General features: G+C 34.5%; 4 protein-coding genes across 9 annotated transcripts; 2 read left to right on the forward strand and 2 right to left on the reverse strand.

The window, feature by feature from the left end:
* Positions 1-587: 587 nt before the first annotated feature.
* On the forward strand, positions 588-4147 carry LOC105963646 (uncharacterized). Of its 6 annotated transcripts, none has more exons than XM_088813306.1 (8): positions 588-738; positions 1338-1376; positions 1653-1812; positions 2819-2928; positions 3072-3106; positions 3466-3553; positions 3678-3733; positions 3862-4147. In XM_088813306.1, exons 4-8 carry the CDS (start codon positions 2821-2823, stop codon positions 3932-3934), a joined length of 360 nt encoding a protein of 119 aa, XP_088669432.1. In that variant the 5' UTR covers positions 588-738; positions 1338-1376; positions 1653-1812; positions 2819-2820; the 3' UTR covers positions 3935-4147. The 6 variants fall into 6 exon arrangements, with proteins under 6 accessions (XP_088669432.1, XP_088669426.1, XP_088669436.1 ...); XM_088813300.1 differs by having other exon boundaries at positions 598-738; positions 3466-3568; XM_088813310.1 differs by having other exon boundaries at positions 598-738; positions 3466-3568; positions 3678-3725.
* Positions 4148-4416: 269 nt separating this feature from the next.
* On the reverse strand, positions 4417-11790 carry LOC105963963 (protein ARABIDILLO 1-like). Its single transcript, XM_088813295.1, has 12 exons — positions 9597-11790; positions 9346-9504; positions 9173-9259; positions 8918-9049; positions 8683-8810; positions 8502-8589; positions 7417-7511; positions 7031-7094; positions 6182-6357; positions 5868-6089; positions 4937-5021; positions 4417-4852 (listed from the first exon to the last, which is right to left on the reverse strand). Exons 1-12 carry the CDS (start codon positions 10938-10940, stop codon positions 4676-4678), a joined length of 2757 nt encoding a protein of 918 aa, XP_088669421.1. The 5' UTR covers positions 10941-11790; the 3' UTR covers positions 4417-4675.
* Positions 11791-14764: 2974 nt separating this feature from the next.
* LOC105963648 (cationic amino acid transporter 9, chloroplastic) lies at positions 14765-18068 on the forward strand. The gene is made up of 9 exons (XM_012988073.2): positions 14765-15093; positions 15427-15833; positions 16044-16220; positions 16312-16536; positions 16646-16822; positions 17072-17311; positions 17396-17485; positions 17602-17691; positions 17783-18068. Exons 1-9 carry the CDS (start codon positions 14859-14861, stop codon positions 17801-17803), a joined length of 1662 nt encoding a protein of 553 aa, XP_012843527.2. The 5' UTR covers positions 14765-14858; the 3' UTR covers positions 17804-18068.
* On the reverse strand, positions 18018-19867 carry LOC105963650 (FKBP-like peptidyl-prolyl cis-trans isomerase family protein). The gene is made up of 7 exons (XM_012988075.2): positions 19626-19867; positions 19330-19411; positions 19036-19232; positions 18842-18951; positions 18625-18733; positions 18463-18539; positions 18018-18269 (listed from the first exon to the last, which is right to left on the reverse strand). Exons 1-7 carry the CDS (start codon positions 19672-19674, stop codon positions 18150-18152), a joined length of 744 nt encoding a protein of 247 aa, XP_012843529.1. The 5' UTR covers positions 19675-19867; the 3' UTR covers positions 18018-18149.
* Between the last annotated feature and the right edge of the window lie 214 nt (positions 19868-20081).

The raw sequence follows: 20081 nt of genomic DNA on the forward strand, positions 1-20081 counted from the left end.
AACTGCAGTACAAGTGTGTCGAAACTTTTCCTCCTCTTTCTTCTTTCTTGGTCTTTCGGTCTTTTCTCGTCGTCGATATCTCTCGCGGAAAATCAGAATGTTGTGACTTACAATGATTTCAAATATAAAGTTGTTGATACCCGAAAACGCTCATAGGAACATGTTTTTGGAAAAATACAAACCCCTATTTTAGAAGGATAAAATTGAAAAAATAAAATAAAATTGGGTTAGATGGAATTTGGTTAATTCTCCATGGACTAACTAATTAGTCAATAAGATTTTCGGTTTTATGAATTAGATCTTATTAAATATGTTGAATTACAGTATTATATATGATTTGTTTATGTCATTTCTTACTTAACAAAATTAAGAAATTGTTTTAACGATAAAATTATCTTTTAATTGGGTGCAATACGAATCATTCCTTATCTCGGGGGTGCAATATGAATCATTCATTATCTTGAGGGAGCAAAGTGTTATTATGTTTTTCGAAGGTGCAAAATACTAAAATGCTACATTTTGAGGATGCAGAGTGGAATTAAGCCCAAAATTAATTTATGCTACTAATTTTTATTTTCTTTCACTTCAATCTTTCTATTTACTTGCAAACTTGATTCGTAATTTGTTCAGTTTGGCGATTTAGGGTTTTCCAATAAATGGGCAACCATTTTCGATTTTCTTACTCCTCTACGGTGATTCGTTGCCGAACCGAGATCGTCTTCCGGCGAGAATTCACCGGTAAGTTCCCTATTTGTGTTTCTCGATGCTTTGATTTTTGGAAATTCATGCAAATTTATGAAATTGTTTTTCATTAAATCATGAGCTTTATCTCAAGTATGTTAATTTATGATGTTCTTACACGCTTGGTTTATGCCTGATTATGCTGTTAATTTATGGTGTTCGAGTTCGACTAATTATGGAGCTTAGAAGAAAACCCTAGGGTTATTTCTCCTGTAAAAAAATGCACTATTTGTACGCACCTCATTCTTGTTTGTAGATGTGAATTATTCTTTTTTATATATTTTCCGATATTATTACGGAGTTCTTTACATTGCCTGAAAGTTGAGAACATATAACTTCGAAACGAAAATCAAGAGAATAAAACATAATATGAGTGTACTTTTTGATCGACTTATTTTACTTTCTTCGATTTTGCGTTAAGACGTAGGATGAGTATGTAAATGTTGAAAATTATTGGAACATTAGAAAATAGAATGATTTAATAGTTAATCGCAGGAACTGTTTGAATTTTCTACGACACAAATTATGTATAAACTATTGGCTTCCCTGATTTGAGACCCGGTTGTTGTAACTTTTGTATCAAAAATATATTGCAGGGTATGAGAAGTCGGAACCGACTAGTCATTTCAAGGGAGGTAATATTATATTCTTTGCATTATCTCGAGAGAAAGATAATAGATGAAGAAGTTGTTGACTCACTTTAAACAATACTTGAGCTAAATTGAACTATATACAAGTTTTAATCATAATTTTGTTGCCATTAATTAGCTTAGTTTAGATTATTTTTTGGACTCGCTGTGTTTGAGACTATTGCTACAAGCCCAGCGAAATTACTGATAAAAATTTTAGCCTTTAATTTTTCATTTTTATTTAAAATAGGCCTTCTTAATGAGATAGCTTGTTATTGGCAGGTATAAATTCCCGGACTGGACAGAAAATGAGATGATGATCAATGGCAGAGAGAAATAAACTCGAGTTCGAAATGCGTCAAATGGGCTTTTTTGAACCGACTTTCCAGACACTGGGGCTTAGGCCCATCACATACAAAAAAATGCATTAAATGCAGCTCTGGTAAACACCGATGCATCACAATTTATAACTTTAATATTCATTTTAGTCTGTTCCATTCTTTTGTCCTGGATTTTATGCCATTTTATGAATTAAAGAGACTAATATGGTAGGTGAATTCGGAGAAATAGGTTAAACCAGTCAACTGAAAGGATTTATTATATTAAATTTAATTACGTTTATGCTTAGTGGAAATCTATTGACTCCCTTTGATTGAATCCGTAAATTGAAGCAAGGACATTATAATTGATAAAAGATTTACTAAAATTTCAAATAAAGACTTGCCTAAATGGAAAAGAAAAGAATTTGGCAGCTCCGTATTTACCAACCTCTCTGATTTTGCTGGCTATTTTCATATCATTTCTTTTGGCCCTATTACCACAAAAGGCGAAAAAGAAAGATTTACCTACCAAATATATTTATTCTCTATACAAAAGTGTACACGTTAAACATCTCAGTGTAATGACTTTCTTACGCAACCTTCCGTGTAAGAATACCATGCTGTTTCACAACGGTATAATTAGTAGTAATTAGGTATGTACTTATTTACTGTCCAATTGCCGAGCGAAATATGGCATGAATCTAATATGGAGTTTTTTAAAAGAAATTCTCATTAAATCTTATCGGAATTTATAATTCATTTCAGAAATCAAGTCGAGTCTATCTCAAAATAAGGCATTTAAATCTTATTAGTCGGGTGCGAACAAACTCATTATTATATGTATATCCAAATGGTTGAAATCATAATTGCATTGCCCCCTCCTTTCACTATATATACCACCACCTTTCACAAACCAAGAACTCAACAAGTATCGGTACTCATCTTCAACTTTCTCCTATTATTAATTTCATTTTTTCCCATTTTTGTTATTTTTCTCTATGGTGATAAACATCTCTGCATCCCTTAATCAAGAAATTGATTTTTTGTATTCTTTTTAAATTGGATTTCAATCTTTTCTACTGTTGTTAATTGGTTTTTGTTGGTTCCATGTGGTTTATAACAATTCAGCAATGGAGGGGCCATCTCTTGTTTGTTACGAGCAAAATAAGGATACAAGGTTCTTCGTTTGCCGCCATTGCAAAACCCACCTCTCGTTGTATTCAGAAATGCTTTACAGGGTACTCTTTCTGCATATGTTTCTGTGTGTGATCAATTAAATGGGAAACAATTTGGTAATGGATTGGAAAGTTCGCCCCTTTCGTTTTCCTTACTTTATATTGTCAGTCTAATTGTAATTTTTTTTTTCTGATCAAAATTTCAGTATCCCACCAGCCACGTTGCAATCTTCGGTTCTATGTAAGTTTTCCATCTCTTCTCCTACATTTCATGGTTAAAAAAAAGGAGATAAAAAAGAAAAATAAATTTGTTAGTATCTGAACATTCAGAACAAATTAGTTCAATTCAGAATCCTGAAAAATGATTTTTTTTTTTTCTTTCCAGAGATAAGTCTCTCGCTACGTCGTCGTTTTTTAATTCATTATATACTTACAATCCCATATATCTGCTGAAAATTTAATCGTATCGACCATACAAGACATGATTGTATTGAGTTTTAGCGGTGTAGTTCTTATTTTAGAGGCTTCCTTACTTATTAAATTTATATATATATATATATATATATATATATATATATATATATATATATATATATTCAGGGTTAATGTGGATTTGCTCAGCGATAAACATCCAATTGAACCTGGTGAAACTTCAGCAGCAGCTTTCTGCATTAACTGTGAATCACAAGTAGGATACAAATTTGTAAGACAAAATTCTTACCACCTTAAATGTTTGTTGATTTTTTTTTTCTTTCCCCTGTATTCTAAACATTTACGTAATAAATGGTCGTGAATTCCTTTCATTTTTTCAGATTGCTCTGAGGCTTGAGACTTATGCTCTCAAAACTGGAAGATTCATGGTAGACACGTAAGCCCTCTTCCACCTTTTCGTTTCCTCTATTGCAAAAAGAATAAAAAATTATATAAATTGAAATAGTTTTTTCTGTCGATTTAAATGCTTATTATGTAAATATATTTGTTTCCTGTATTTGGCAGTTCGGAGCTGCTCTTCTGGAACGGGAACCATATGGTTTATGCGGATAGCGGAGTACCCGTTCAAAATGCATGAAGTGACTGCCATCCCAGATGATGAAGAAGAAGGCATTTTCTTTCGGTTTAAGATTATTATAATAAGTCTTCTTAATAATGTTTTTTTTTTATACATAAACATCCCCAGCCATCCATAAAATTCCCCAGACATTTCTTCCCGTGTTACATCAATATCCTTCCGATGTGATTTTTCATTAAATCTTTTTTTATTACAGCGAATGTTCCTCAAAAATGTCAATTCTATCCTTGCATTATGCTACTTTTGAAAGAATAAAAAATCACCAAAAATCACACCGTAAGGGTATCAGCGTAAGACGGAAACAAATATCGGGGAAATTTTAGTATTTACGAATTGATTTGGGGGGGGGGGGTTCATAATTTGGCCCAAGTTCAAGGGGTTTTCATAATATACCCTATAATGTATAATATACTGAAGTAAAATTTATTGAAGAAAAAGCAAATACCGAAAAAATCACAATACCATATTAATGGATGCAACAATAAGGTCCAAGTAACTCTATTAATAAAAAAAATATATCAACTACAAAAAATTCTAATTTAATTTTAAGGCACACAAAGGGTTTTATTTGAGCAGGCTCTTTATGCAAGAGGTTTTATACAACAAAAAAAATACACTTTTTTCTCGACAAATTTTTCAGACAACTCTCGAGAATCCAGGACGAAGAAAGACGGTCCAAACGGGGCGAACGATACGTTTATTTATACTAAACTAAGTATCTTCAACTTGTACATAATGACTTCAGACCAAAGATTCGGGTGGATGTTGTTCTAGGTTTCGGAGTACGATTCGTGCAAATATTTTGGCTTGAATTGGAGCACCGGCCGCTGCTGCGGCTGCACGAAGTACCCTTTGAGCTCCTGTGTTTTGCAGTAGTCTCACATGAAGCACTGCATGCCGCCCACCCGGAACAGTGAACTGCGTTTTTAAAATTCGAAAAATAAATCTTAATGAACTCTAGAGAGAGAGAGAGAGAGAGAGAGAGAGAGAGAGAGAGAGTACCTGAAGCAGAGCAAATGCAGCACAGCCCTTGAGTATCGGAGAAGGATTTCTTAGCATAAGAACAAATCTTCCAATCTCGGCTCCACTGTATTTATAAATAAATAAATAAGTTGTATGTGTGGGTAAAGGCGAATTCGACATTTATGAAAGAAAACATCAATAGATATTTAGTATTCAGCAGCAACAAATGCAACAACAATAGCCATTAGTCGTGTTAGTGTCTGTGGAATTCAGTAGGGGAACTTTTTGTCAAATACCTTTTACTATTTATTAGATATTACCGGTCAACCTTTTTTTCGTAAAAATCGCGGAAATGTTTAAAAAAAAAAAAATATTCTATTTATTCATATAAGTAGTTAAGAAATAGCTCATCCAAAAATTGTTTTATTAATTTTTAAACTGTCAAGCAAAATCACAAAAAATCAATTGTTTTATTAATTTTTAAACTGTCAAGAAATAGCACACTTTTTTTGCTAAAAATTACTGAGATGCTTCAAAAAAAAATTACATTTGAAATAAAAGATGTTTATTCGTAATTCATCAGAAAATACTTCATCTAAAAATTGTTCCAATAATTTTTAAACAGTCAAGCAAAATCACAAAAAACCGTACTTCATCTAGAAATAGCACACATTTTTTTCTAAAAATAGCTCAAACTTTCAAATAGTTAAAAAAACAAGATTCAACTCTCAAATATATAGTATATAGGATGTTTATCCATAAGTAGTCAAGAAATAGTTCATCTAAAAATTGTTTCACTAATTTTTAAGCAGTCAAGCAAAATCACAAAAAATCGTATGCTATATATATAGCACACGCTTTTTGCTAAAAATAGCTGAAATGTTCAAAACTTTTTTGAAAATTTTCTAACACTCAAATTTCCGGTATAATAGTCAAAAAAAAAATCAAGAGAGAGAGAGAGAGAGAGAACCTGCATCTAAGATGGCCAGCTTCTTGAATACGAGCAGCTTCCGTAATTTGTGTGAGTGCAGTAGGGGCTGATGATGCTGCAGCAGCAGCAAATGCCTGAGGATCGGAAAAAGTCAACAAAAAAGCTTCAATGTGTTTCATAGCCATTCTTCTAAATCCATCCAAGTTCACGCTCTTCGAACCGCTCTCCGTAGACGTTCCCACCACAGCAATTTCATCCAATCTGCACACCATACAATATTTTCCAAATTCTCAAAATCGAAGTAATTAATATCCAAATTATTATTATTACAAGTTTGTTTGTTAAAGAGTTACCTTCCATCAAACATGTATGCGAGTGCCAACGCAGACATGAATCGAGCCATTTTAGATACAGACGAAGAACAGAGATGAACTAAATCAGGAACACCGCCTTCCTCTACAATGCGAAGAGCATTTCCCGGGTTGAATGCAAGATTCCAAAGTGCTCCTGCAGCAGTCTCGTGTACATCCTAAAAAAAATAACTGTCAACCTTTTGTCGAATGCTTTGAGGTTTATGTTTCAAGCCCGTGGTTTAAAGTGGGCCCGTGATTTAATCAAGATGAATATTTAGTCCAAATTCATCCCCTACGAATATAAGGATTGTATAATTACAAGTTCCAAATAGAAGATAAACAAGTATTACACTATCATAATCCTAACCAATCCAACCAATCTTATCAATCCCATCACTATATGTTTAATCTTAAACATGTTCATATTTTTTTTCCCGAGATTTCTTTAACACTACATCAATATATATAAGAAAATGTACGTACTACTCACTATCATAAGGTTCATTCATTACTAATTCTTCAATCAGGAGCAAAAGTTTGAGGGGAAAAAAATAATAATAAAGGTAATAGATACCAAATATGTCTGAGTTGCATTTTTATGTCAATTGAGATTGAATTTATTATTAGGAGCTTACATGTAATACGAGATTTATCTATAAAACCAACTATAGGAGTTTACTTAATAAGAGAAATATCCTTTTCGTGTAGGAAAAGAGCAACATAAGCAAAATATAAAACTCAAAAGGGAGAAATTATGACATGGAAAAGAGAACACGTGCATGTATCATTTCATAAACGAAAAAATCTGGAGAAATTAAAAAAATGGCTTTCTGATTTAAATAAACTGACCTCAGCATCAGATCGTGCCAATGCAATTAGCGGTGCCACCCCTCCTTCTTGCCCAATAGCAATGCTATTATTACAACAAGAATACGAACGTGATATACGTAAATTTATTAATGACCGACAAAATAACAGATTACAAAATATAAAAGCTAAATCTGTAGACTAACCATCTACAAAAATAATTAATAAAATATTGCTTTAGAACTCATCTACATAGTCTAACACCATGAGTATTATGCTTTAGAATTTCGAAGAATATAATTTTTTTTACCGTTTTTGTCCTTGATCATTAATGAATATTTACGTGGAGAGAAAATTTCATTTAATAATTTTCTTAATATGTGCAAAAATTTCACGAGAATAATAATTTAAATAATGAGTACTCGTACCTATTTGTTTCCGAAACAGACAAGCCCCACAGAGCACCGGCAGCCCTCTCTTGAAGACCATGAGAGGAACCTGAGCAAGACTGTGCCAGAGAAACCTAACCACCATAACAAAAAAATGCACAATTAGAGTGACCAGGAAATTCTTGAACACGATTTAAAAAAATATATAATAATAATTATAAAGAAACATCCAATACTGCTACGATGGTAAAATAAAATGATCCATCTTTTTTTAATCTTAATTTCTTGATAAACGGAGACACGTTAATTAATAACATACGATCGCAAATAAAACTCATCATTACTGGAATTCATATATACAAATAAAGTCAACATATCCTATGTTGACTTTAGTTGTAATAAATGTGATGAAAGTAGTGAGATGGTTTATGTTCCTTCCTGTTTTCACGGGAGCGTAAGATATCATAAAATCATTTAATGTTGTAGTCCAAATTCAGACAGATATCCGTTTACACGATCATCATAATTACAGCACATTTCCAAATTTTACTCAACAATTAATGATATGGATCAAAGTAAGTAACCTAAAGATATAACTGATAGAATAGAAAAGCCCGAAAAAACCTAGCGTAAATTTTATTGAATAAACCAACTCTTATATAGAGATGGTAAAGTCCTTAAAAGGAAAGAAATCTTCCAAATATAGACATAGATGTCGTAACCAAAGATATATAAAAATTATTAAATATATCAAAATATTATCTAACACTCCCCCTCGAGATGGATCAACTTGTTAGACAAAAAAGACACGAATCTATCAAATATAATCCAACAGATATTAGAACACTACCTAGTGGTAACGTTTCAGAAAGTTGAATAAGTTCAAGGATAACAAATGACCCGAAGCAATTCTAATCAAAGATCAAAACTTTATCTATCTAATGTAAATTCGGAAAGTAAAAGAGAGATTTGCCCTACTCACATTGTCTTCGTAAAACGGGTGCCCTAAAACTTAATTATGACTAAGAACAAGAGAGGCTTTCTTCCTAGTACGATGATTCAGTAATGTGAGAAATTTAAAATAAAAAAAAATAAAAAAAGCCCACATAATTACAATGCCATACCAATGCCTCAACTCCACCAGCCGCTGCAATAGCTTCTCGATTTCTGTCGTCAAAGGACAAATTCCATAATGCACCAGCAGCTTCTTGCCTGTATATCAACCAACAATGCTTTCATTATTACAAGCACCATACTATTGTAATAAAATAAACGAGATACAAATTTCAGCAAAAAAAACGTTACCTAACACCATCATGAGTGGAACGAGTAAGCTGTAAAAGAGCTTCAAGAGCACCTGCCTCTTGTCCTACAGCAGCATTGTTAGTATTACTATCTCCGTGAGCAGCCAAATTTGCCAATGCACGAGCCGCCTGTACAATAACAGAAAAGTAACAACTGTCAAAAACGGAGTACCATCTAATTTATTAAAAAAATAAAAATTAAAGAAACATGTTAATACTAGCATAATTAATACTACCTGCTCTTGCACTCCTTCGACTTTATAAGTTCGAGCTAGCATTACTAAGGCCTGTACACCACCAGCAGAAGCAACTTCTCTGCTGCATCCATCGTCCGCTGCCAAATTCGCTAATGCACCAGCTGCACGTTCCTGAAAATCAATCGAAGATCCAATTTTGACATACTCGAGCACGTTTAATTAACTAATATAAAGAATAATAATAATAATATACAATAAACACAGTATAAGTATATCAATACGCGCAGAACATACCAACACTCCATCACCACCACCAGACCTTGACCATTTATAGATAATGTCAACTAAAGCTTTCACCGCACCGGCTTCAGCAATCGTACCCTATAATATGATTTTTTTTATTCATCGATACAAAAATAAAGTATAACTTATTTATTTTATATATAAATGAATAAATAAAAAGAGACCTTGTGATCATCGCCAACTGAGAGGTTCCACAATCCTCCAGCAGCTTCTTCAGCGACCATTCTATTAACCGAACTAACAAGATTTACAAGAACGTTAATGCCTCCTTCATCAGCCACCGCTTTCGCAACATTAGCATTCACCGACAAGTTTGCTATGGCCTACATTTGAAAAACAAGATCAAGTATTACACATTTATGCTCCCATTGTAGTGAACTTATTACAGTAACATGTCAAAAAGAAATGTTTTTACCTTTGCAGCCTCTGATTGAAGCCCATCTCTCCAAGATCGAGCAATGTCTAAGAGAAGGCGTATGCCCCCATCACGCATAACCGCTTCAGCCCTACCAGTATCGATACATGCATTTTCGTCGTCTATAACAACGAAAGTTGCGAGTGCAGTAGCTGCCCTTTCTTGAACTTCCTCTTGTGGGCTCTGCATGAACGTAAGCAGCAAACTCGTACCTTGGTTGAGCCAGAAACTGTCCAAACCGGGCGGGTTGCTCTCGGAAACACGTAGAAGCGAATTCGAAATGATCCATTCGAGCCAATTCAAAACCTCGTCGGTCCTCCCATCTTTTACTTTAGTATTTCTCCAGTCGAGGAAGCAATTCGTTTTACTAGTCATTGGTGTATCGGCGAATAGGGCAGACACTCCTTTCAGAATGTCGGTGGTGAAAGCAAGCAGAACTTTGCCTTTATGATTCTTGTTGGAGAGATATGTGGGGTCCGTATCCAGTAACGGACAATTCAACGCGCACAAGACCTTCAAACTGATAGAGGATGAGAAGAATCTTGAAATGATGGTAGGGGTAATATCTGTTCTAGAAACATCCAAGGCTACCAGGTCCCGAAGCTTACTCCAATGCTGCGAAATCAAATGCCACTTCATATGCGTAGTACCTGCCACTGAGAGGAAACGAACCGAAGTAACATTTCCCAATGCTGTCTCATCCACCTTTCGACAGTCAATGAAACCGATATCGGTCAACTTCGGGCAGTGCTTCGCCAGAGCATTGATAGCATCTGCGTCCACTTCGTGCATGCCCGAGAGCCGAAGCTTACGAAGCTTCGGGCAGCAAATTGCGACTGCTTTTAGAGCGTCGCTGCTTATTCTTTCGCAGAAATCTGGACCAATCATAAGGCACTCTAACGATTCGTGCCTTGCTGCAAGAACAGAGAGTGTAGCGTCGGTCATTTTTCTGCACGAGTCTCCACTAATTTCGCGTAGGTTCTTGGCTTGAAGATTTATGATTGCATCGACAGAATCTGGGCCACGGAAACGGAGCTTGTGAAGGTTTTCGCATCGAGAGACGAGTGAAGAAGCGGATGCTGGGTCACATTTGTGGAACCGGAGATCTAAAGCTTGCCACAAGCATGGAGATTTGCCGAGAGTTCGCCATGTTCGACAGGTGGAAGATAAGCTAGCTCGGTCTCTATAGTTCAGACATGAGAAAAGCTGAATTACTGTATCGTCCGGTAACCTTGTCCAATCAAGAACCCCTCTGTCATCCAAGCTCAAACTCTCGTCAATTTCGGAATAATCTAATTTTTCTTTGCCCCTCGTTAAAACCCTCCTTCGCACTCTCCTACTCATAGTTGAATCGGTCCTCTCGTGCACTCAATCAGATAAAACAATGTCGAAAGACAGACCCTTTTTCTGTGAATTCGTCAAGTGTTTGAAATCGAAGATACCTCAATTCCAGCACCCGATTAAACCCGATCACCAATTTCACAACGAGATTTAAGACTCGGTTTTTTCGATGAACAAACAGATACCCAGAATTCAACAAAACACTTCAATCTCAAAAACCAAATCCTAAAAAAACTGAGCTAAACCTTCCAAAATGAGCCCAAGATAGAATCAAAAAAGCCCTAGCTCGACAAAGACTGATTCAATTGCTCAACCAAAACCCTAATCTATATACATAGAACAAAGAAACAGAATCAACGCTCCTCGCTTAAAGAACAAAAATCCCTGCGCAACAGATGTATGATGAAATTCCCCCAAGAAGAAATGCATGATGATATATCAAGTGAAAGTCAATTACGTTTCCGCCCTAAAACCTGAGTGTGGGGATTAACGTAAAACCCTTTAAATCTCCAGTCTTCCGCAGTAAATCCGTTTTTTTTTATCACATTCACGAAATTAAATTAAAAATAAAAATAAAAATTATAGATGGGCGCCACAAAAGTTGTGAGTAATTAACAATTTTTTCTTCACATATGCTTATGTGTATGTATATATATATATATATATATATATATATATGTCTGTATGTATATGTATAAAATCAAGAGAGAGATAGAGACGAAAGGTGAAGACGGGTTGGAGAGAATTCAGGCAAGAGTAATATCAATAAGATGAGAGAGAAAGCCTGAAATCACTTGTCCCACTCCTCTCTCTTTCTCTCTCTAACACACGCAGATATATATATCATATATATATATATACAGTGGCGAATCCAGAATTTTTGTCAAGGGTGTTCGAAATTAAAAATATTTAAAAAAATATATAATGGTTGAGTAAAATTTACGGGGGTTCAGGGGCAGCGCCCCCGATTTTTTTTTTTAATACTATATACATGAAACAATAAAAATATATAATAACTTCAAATTGAAAAAGATTATTTGCAAATTTTGGGATAATTTAGGAAATATTTAAACAGAAAATTGATGAAAATATTAAAGGAGCAGGAAATAAATTAAAGTTGTAAAGCAAAACAAGTATTTTATTAACGGATTTTGATTTTTTGAAATAAAAAAATACCCACATAGTTGGAAATTTAGAAAATAGCTAAGTGAAGAATTTTGGAATAATTAAGAAAATGTTTAGAGAGAAAAATTTGCGAAAATGATGAAGGAGGGATAAAAAAAATTAAAGTTGCAAAGAGCAAAATATATATTTCATTAGAAAATTTTTAAAATGTAAAAAACAACTGAAATATTTATATGTAATAGGATAAAAGTCAATTTCGAAAGTCGAACTCTAGTTAATACATATATAAAAAGGCATAGGCAGGATAGTTAAAAATTAATCTGATTAATACAATTAAAAAGGCATAGGGAGGGCAGCGCAGGGTGTCGAACTCGGCACCTCTACAAAATGGGGGAAGCACTCCACCAGTTCAACTACAGCATCACGTTTACCATTTTTACATTTACAGTTATATAATATCTAAATATATAGGAAATATTTTTTTTTTTAAATCAAGGGTGTGCAGCTGCACACCCTTGCACCATACTAGATACGCCACTGTATATATATATATGTATATGTATATATATATAAAATAGAAAGTCTGGATTATGAAATCTATAAATCAGGTGGAGATGGGAAAAAAAGAATTAATGAGAAGCTGATTTCAAAATTTACAATGGGCTGAAAATATAAATATTTAGTCTTTTTTACTTATATAACATTTTTTTTTAACTAAAAAAAAACGCGAGCGCTACACTGGTCGAGGTTGTTCGTTAAAAGTCGTTTGATCTCGGTTTGTTAACATAGCGAATCGAGATTGAATAAATATTTCCGTTGTGAAACTTAACTGTAACTCGAGTTTGATTAGAAAAATAATAAGATATGTATTGAATTTTTGATTACTTTAGCTCGAGTTGTAATTAAAGCTCGTTCGAGCTCGACTTGTAATAGAAATTTGAAAATTCGGTAAAAAAATTAAATACACTTGGACAAGCGTACATTGTGCTCGACTTGAGTCGTTTGCACCGATACCCGCAATCGCGCGCGAAATATAAATCATTAAATTGCACCGGACAAGCCGTGCTTGCATATTTAGACATTAGTCGTAATATAATTGGAAAATTTAATATTATTTGAAATATAAAATATACAATTGGAATTTATATAGAAAATAGAATTTTTTTTATCATGTAATGAGTGGTCTAGCGGTTGGAGCAAATGAGTTTCTGTCAATTAACTCAAAATCGAATCTCGTTGTCAACTCGACCTTGTCACACATGGTTAACATAACATAGCTTACGTCGTATAATTTAAAAGTTGTTATACGAGAATGTATATTTACTCATTGCATTTATATGGTTTGGATGCAAATTCCTAAAAACGAAAATTGATTTATTTGCAGCATGCATGTTTTTAGTAATGATGTGTACGTACAAAAAGATATTTTGTATTAAATACTGTATTTAACTTTAGACGTATTATTAAAAAGGATACTTAATATTTAAATAAAATAATATTCTAGTATTATTGTTTGTGTTTTCAACTTTATTCCATAAATACCTATATATTCTTCATGTTTTTATTAACTTAAGGATTTATAGAAAATCTGAAAAGTATTTATTATTAAAATATTTAAATATAATTTACAATTTACAATTCAAAAATCACACATTAGTGATGACCATATTCCATGGGAGTGGAAAAACCATGAACTATAATTTTTTATTTTTATTATTTAAAATTGCACAAAGCTTTTATTTATAAACAATTTTAAAAAGAAAAAAATCTGAAATAATTTCCATTTTTAGTTAATGGAAAAAGAATATAAATGCAAACGTGTCAATTAAACGTAGGGCTGTGCGTTGGTTGGTTTGGTTATAAACCAGCCATAAAACCAACCCAACCCATCCAACCAACTTTGATAAATATTGGAAACCGTTATCGACCCAACTTACATGGGTTGGGTGATGGTTGAAAACCAATTTAATGGGTTGGTTGGTGGTTTGGTTGATGGGTCATCCATCTAAATATTTAATTTTTTTTAATATTTTATTACTTGTTACAACGCTATATCTTTTATAAATTAAATGAGACTAGTTCAATAATATTCAAATAAAAGATTCAAAACATTACGGGCATATATATTACAATTAAACATAAATAATCGTCCAAATATTTAGACTATATGTCTTAAAATTAAAATAGTTCAAATTTGATAATTAGGTTAGATTTATTGCTTTTAGGATTTTGGTCAATATTAAACAATTTAATAAATGTGATATAAAATAGAAATTTGAAATTAAAAATATTAAATATTTTAATTAAAACTAATAAATAATAAATTAATGAATAAAGTTGGTTGGCCGATATTAACCAACTAACCAACTTTTTAGCATATTAGAAACCATTATCGACCCAACTATACATGGGTTGGTTGAGATTATCGACCCAACTTAAATGGGTCGGTTGATGGTTGATTAACCATCACAAATTGTGGGTCGAAAATGGGTTGGTTGGTGGTTAAAACCGATCCATGCACAACCCTAATTAAACGAGTGAAGTAATGAAAAGTAATTTCCTCTTCTTAAATAACAAATTTAATGATTTATTAACCTGGACTGTAAATCGTTGCGGATTAAAGGTACAACCTTTTAATGCACGCATCACTGGTTGTACATTCTCAAGCATGTATATATATATGTATTTATTTTTAGTGAGAGAAAGAGACGTTACTGCTGTTTCTCTCTCTCTATTGTCCTTTCTCTACGGTAGATAGGACCGTCGGGCAGCACGAGAGTTGATCGGAGCTCCGGGATGACGTCATTGTCCTCGTCGCCGAATCCGTCGTTCTGCTCCCGTTTCTGGTCGTCGGCGTTGAGGTCGAAGCCCCTCGCTCCGCCTTCGGGTGGCGGCGCCGTTAGGACGAACTCCGGCGAGGGTCTGGTTCGGCGGTTGGGCCTCTTAGATCTCATTCTAATCGGCATTGGCGCCTCCATCGGCGCTGGAATATTCGTCGTCACCGGCACCGTTGCCCATGATGCCGGTCCCGGTCAGTGGCTAATTTAATTAATTTGATTTACATTCCTCGCTGTTTTCTGTGGTTGGTTGAAATTCAACAGAATTAGGGTTTAATTCGCTGCATCTGACATTTGATACTTCAATTTGAGGCAAAATTCTCTATTGCTATGCATGTACTTCCCTTGCATTTCATTTATATATTAGCATGGTTGAAATAAAATATTATAAAATAGAAAAAAAAAAAAAGAATATTCTGTTATGGTAGCTTTATAGATGAAGCTTGAAATAAACAACCAAATGTAATGTCAATGGTGAAAAAGGGGGGAGAAACATTGCAATCTAACCCTCCATTAATTTCTTACAGGAGTTACAATTAGCTTCATCATAGCTGGAATATCTTGTGTGCTGAATGCACTCTGTTACGCCGAACTAGCTTCTCGATTTCCTGCAGTTGTTGGAGGAGCATATCTGTACACATACTCAGCTTTCAACGAGATCACAGCTTTTCTTGTCTTCACTCAGTTGATGCTCGATTATCACATAGGTGCAGCTAGCATAGCACGTAGCTTAGCTAGCTACGTGATTACGGTATTGGAGCTGATTCCTTCTCTCAAGGACACCATTCCAAGCTGGGTTGGGCATGGCCAAGAAGTCCTCGGAGCATTATCTATTAACATATTAGCCCCCGTAATCCTAGTACTTTTGACCCTGGTTCTTTGTCGGGGTGTTAAAGAATCTTCGATCTTGAACTCGATCATGACAGTTATAAAGGTTTGTTGTTCTTCTTCATGCGTCCCTTCTTTTTTTTTCCCTCTTCAATGTCTGAAGTTTTCTTGAATCGAAGTGACCGAGAATATGCATAGCTGATACAATGTACCTTTGTGACGTGTGCAATTGTGGCCTTAATTGACAGTTGTTGCGTTGTTTTTGGTGATGAAAATTTATATGAGGGAAAATATCTAATAGACATTATTTGTGCAGGTCCTCATTGTCCTATTTGTGATAATTGTGGGAGCTTTTAGGGTTGATGTTTCGAATTGGTCTCCTTTCGCTCCAAACGGTCCCAAGTCAATATTGACTGGAGCAACCGTTGTTTTCTTCGCGTATGTAGGATTCGATGCAGTTGCTAATTCGGCTGAAGAATCAAAGAGACCCCAGGTATATATATATCCGAGGCAGATCAATTTGTCATTAGTATGAAAAAGGAGAAAAAAAATTCAATACTAATTTTGTGAACTTGATATTTCAGAGAGACTTACCGTTAGGCATAATCGGTAGCCTCGCTGTCTGTATTGTACTGTACATTTCAGTATGCTTAGTTATTACCGGAATGATTCCTTACAAAAATATCGGAGAAGAAGCACCCTTGGCTAAAGCTTTCACAGCTAAGGGCATGAAATACGTCTCTGTGTTGATCAGCTTCGGTGCTGTTGCTGGACTGACAACTACACTTTTAGTTGGCCTTTATGTTCAGGTAGTAAAAAAAATCATTTTTTTAACTTTTTTAAGGTTTCCAAATAGTAACTTATTTTTGTTTGGTCTTGCTTTGGACAACATGTGATTGATTTGCGTGTTCTTACCAGTCTCGGTTATATCTTGGACTTGGAAGAGATGGTTTATTACCAGCTATTTTTGCTAAATTACATCCAAAACGGCATACACCGGTTCATTCTCAAGTTTGGGTTGGTCTTATTGCCAGCGTCTTGGCCGGACTTCTAAACGTTCGTGTCCTCTCGCATATTCTCTCGGTTGGATCCTTGGTATGTTTATATACTCCATTGCTATTTAGATAGAGTTTACGAAATATTTTTTGGGAAAAAAAAGAAGAAAGAAGCTGGTGTTTGGGTGAAAGGTTTTGCTGAAATTGTTCGGATAAAACATTGCATGAAAGATTTTGCGTGAGCAATCGAGCATTGAATATCTAGTTTTTCATCACATAGAACAACATTTTCAAACATATATAGATTCCAAATTGCACTTTTTGAACGCTGAAATTACTTGTTTTTCAGACAGGGTATTCAGTTGTGTCAGCATGCGTAGTAGCCATACGGTGGAAGGATAAGACACCTTCAACTCAGGCTTCTACTAGGCGTATTTCCACAAGGGCAGAAGGCATCATTTGCCTACTCGCAGTTGCCTTTTCCGGTTTTGCTGGTGGACTCATCTTCCGTTTTGGTGCTTCGCTTCTTTTCGTGATCGTACCTTCTGTTTTTGCAATCTTTTCTGCTGTAGCTCTTCATCTTAGACATGTAAGTTTAAAATAAAAAATAAAACACTCAAAATTAATGTCGAAACGTGCATATATTTTATTAAGTAACATATATACTTTGCAGGTTTATACAGATCCACCAGGATTTTCTTGCCCTGGAGTTCCATTAATTCCATCTCTCAGCATTTTCGTCAACATGTTCTTATTCGCTCAGGTAATTAAGATACACAAATTATTATTATTATTATTATTGTCTTTAATTCATCCACGTCAATATTGAAGTTGGAGAAGTACGATAAAGCATTTCTCGGTTTCAAATTTGGTTCACAGATTCACTATGAAGCCTGGGTGAGATTTGTGGTCCTCAGCATTGTTACACTCGGTATATATGCGTTTTACGGACAGTTTCACGCCAATCCTGTAAGTTCAAATACATCTAATTCTTTATCTCTTGTTTTTATTGATTAACCAGAGTTTCATTTTTTTTAATATTGTTATCTCCATTTTTTAGGACACTGCTAATGGAGTTTAACTTCCCAACTGCCAACCTACCTACTAACTTGTTGTAGACTTGTAGTTGCATGTCTGAGGATCTTCTGATTCTACTAGGTATTCAGATTTCAATTTGTAAAGGGTAAAGTCAGGACCAAGTAATATACAAACCACACTGTATGTACATGCATATATATATATATATATATATATATATATATATATATATATATATAATTTTGTATATATACATGTAGATAAAAATCGACTAATTTATATTTTATACTATCGAAGAAATTTTCTCATATCTGTCATGTTTGTTGTTTGATTTTGGTTTGCGGATATTATTACACTGATAGAACAAAAAATCTAAACATTGTTTTCCTCTAATTACAAACAACATCAGAGTAAAATCCAATTGTCCTCCTTGTGCAATCTTGTATGCTCAGCAATTCTACATCGAAAACTTCGAATTGCTTTGAGCTGAAAAACGTCGAAGGCCCTACCTGTATGATCAAGAATCTTTAATCCTATATATATATATATATATATATATATATATATATATATATATATATATATATATATATATATATATATATATATATATATATATATAGAGAGAGAGAGAGAGAGAGAGAGAGAGAGAGAGAGAGAGAGAGAGAGAGAGAGAGAGAGAGAGAGAGAGAGAGGACTTACCGGCGGTCCTAGTTCCGGTGGGATAATCATCCTCCGTCTTCCTCCAGGTTTCATGTCTCTAATTCCTTCCTCAAATCCTGTGTTTAAAAAATTTCCACTGTCTTAGGAAAAAAAACATAGAAAATCTTCAATTATCGCTCTCTGTAATAATATGTCAGTCACCTGGAATCAATGCGTTAGTACCGACCCGAACTTTTGCTGGGGAGCCTTGTAAGTACGTGCTGTCTATACGCCTGCCCGACTCATTATAACCGATATAGTGAAATATCACCTTATAACGCAGACAACAAAAAGACGAAAAAACATCAACTTACTACCATTACCCAAACAGATGTTCCCCAAAAAACAAGTCGATCGAGAGAGAGAGAGAGGGAGAAACCTGTTGGCCAACTTTTGGACTATCGCCTTCTCCAACAGCAATATCCCACAACACGAGACCTGAATCACGCGTAACATAGTTGTCTGAAGTGACTACTTTCACCGTAAAACCTGAAACAAAAGATTGTTAATCAAATCACAATTTTCCATCCACAGACAAAGCTTTTGGCAACAACATAAGTACAGATAACGGACCTTCTCTGACAAAATTAGGGAATTCATCGGGGACGTTATTCTCTCTCTGCACTCGTTTATTCTGCTCCAGCAGACGTTTCTCGTCGTACGGGCTTTGTTTCTTCGTCTTTCCGTAAGAAGGCAATGCTGGAGAAAATCCCAATCCAACTAGAAAAGTTAGGACAAGTCTTCTCCCCATGTCTTTAGCCTCCTGTTCTCTAGCCATGTCAACATTTTTTCAGAAAACCAAAAAAAAAAAAAAAAAAAATAATAATAATATATATAAACAAAGCTATCAGGTAGATTAATTATTACCCTTTGGCCTTCTGCATATTATTCCACGACGAAGAAATAAAAAAGGGTCTCTTCTGAGCAGACGCTGTTGAAAGAGAAATGCCTGAAAATATTCACCATCTTCATACCAATAAGAGATTGAAGGACAAAAAAATTGACCTAAATTGGGGGAAACAGAAACAATTGCAAATTGATATAGGTTTCCTCATTAATCTAGGGTTTTTTTTCCCCCCTTATCTTCAGAACACACACGCGCAATTTCAAATTAGTCAGATGAGAGAGAGAGAGAGAGAGAGAGAGAGAGAGAGAGAGCTTACAGTGGGAATAATTTCGAGAGGGGAGAGGCGGTACAGAGAGTAAAGACATGGCTTTTTTTTCTTCTTCGATTTCTTCTGTCAGAAAATAACTCCAAGCAGCAGCAGCAGCAACAATGGCGAACACGCTAGCTAATATTTTCTCAAATCAGTTTATCTTCTTCTTACAGTTACGAAGTCGCTGAAATGCTTTCTCCTCGTCTATTTCAACGACTACTACTTTCTGTCAAAGTCGCTGAAATGGTGATACGATTTATGCTCTTTCATCTCTTTTATCCATTTGCCCCTTTTCAACTAATATTTTTACGTTTTACACCCTCAAATAATGAAATATCCGTCAAATTGCCCCAAATTTGAACTCTCTCTCTCTCTCTCTCTAACAACATATGCTGCTTCTGATCAAACAGTTTTTTTCAAATCTTTATTTTCACCAAAAATAAAAATAAAGTAAATAAGAAC

This window comes from Erythranthe guttata, chromosome 2 (genome assembly GCF_056151865.1).
Source record: "Erythranthe guttata isolate IM_541 chromosome 2, IM_541, whole genome shotgun sequence".
Lineage (NCBI taxonomy): Eukaryota > Viridiplantae > Streptophyta > Magnoliopsida > Lamiales > Phrymaceae > Erythranthe > Erythranthe guttata.

Coding starts and splice junctions, on each gene's coding strand:
- LOC105963646 (XM_088813300.1), top strand. CDS start 2,821: ATGGAGGGGCCATCTCTTGTTTGTTACGAGCAAAATAAGGATACAAGG. Junction 2,929..3,071: donor ATTCAGAAATGCTTTACAGG/GTACTCTTTCTG, acceptor TCAAAATTTCAG/TATCCCACCAGCCACGTTGC. Junction 3,734..3,861: donor GGAAGATTCATGGTAGACAC/GTAAGCCCTCTT, acceptor TGTATTTGGCAG/TTCGGAGCTGCTCTTCTGGA.
- LOC105963650 (XM_012988075.2), bottom strand. CDS start 19,674: ATGTCTTTACTCTCTGTACCGCCTCTCCCCTCTCGAAATTATTCCCAC. Junction 18,734..18,841: donor GTCCAAAAGTTGGCCAACAG/GTTTCTCCCTCT, acceptor CTGCGTTATAAG/GTGATATTTCACTATATCGG. Junction 18,540..18,624: donor TACTAACGCATTGATTCCAG/GTGACTGACATA, acceptor TTTTAAACACAG/GATTTGAGGAAGGAATTAGA.
- LOC105963963 (XM_088813295.1), bottom strand. CDS start 10,940: ATGAGTAGGAGAGTGCGAAGGAGGGTTTTAACGAGGGGCAAAGAAAAA. Junction 7,095..7,416: donor TCTGTTTCGGAAACAAATAG/GTACGAGTACTC, acceptor TTGTAATAATAG/CATTGCTATTGGGCAAGAAG. Junction 5,022..5,867: donor GCTGGCCATCTTAGATGCAG/GTTCTCTCTCTC, acceptor TTATAAATACAG/TGGAGCCGAGATTGGAAGAT.
- LOC105963648 (XM_012988073.2), top strand. CDS start 14,859: ATGACGTCATTGTCCTCGTCGCCGAATCCGTCGTTCTGCTCCCGTTTC. Junction 17,312..17,395: donor TAGCTCTTCATCTTAGACAT/GTAAGTTTAAAA, acceptor TATACTTTGCAG/GTTTATACAGATCCACCAGG. Junction 17,692..17,782: donor GACAGTTTCACGCCAATCCT/GTAAGTTCAAAT, acceptor TCCATTTTTTAG/GACACTGCTAATGGAGTTTA.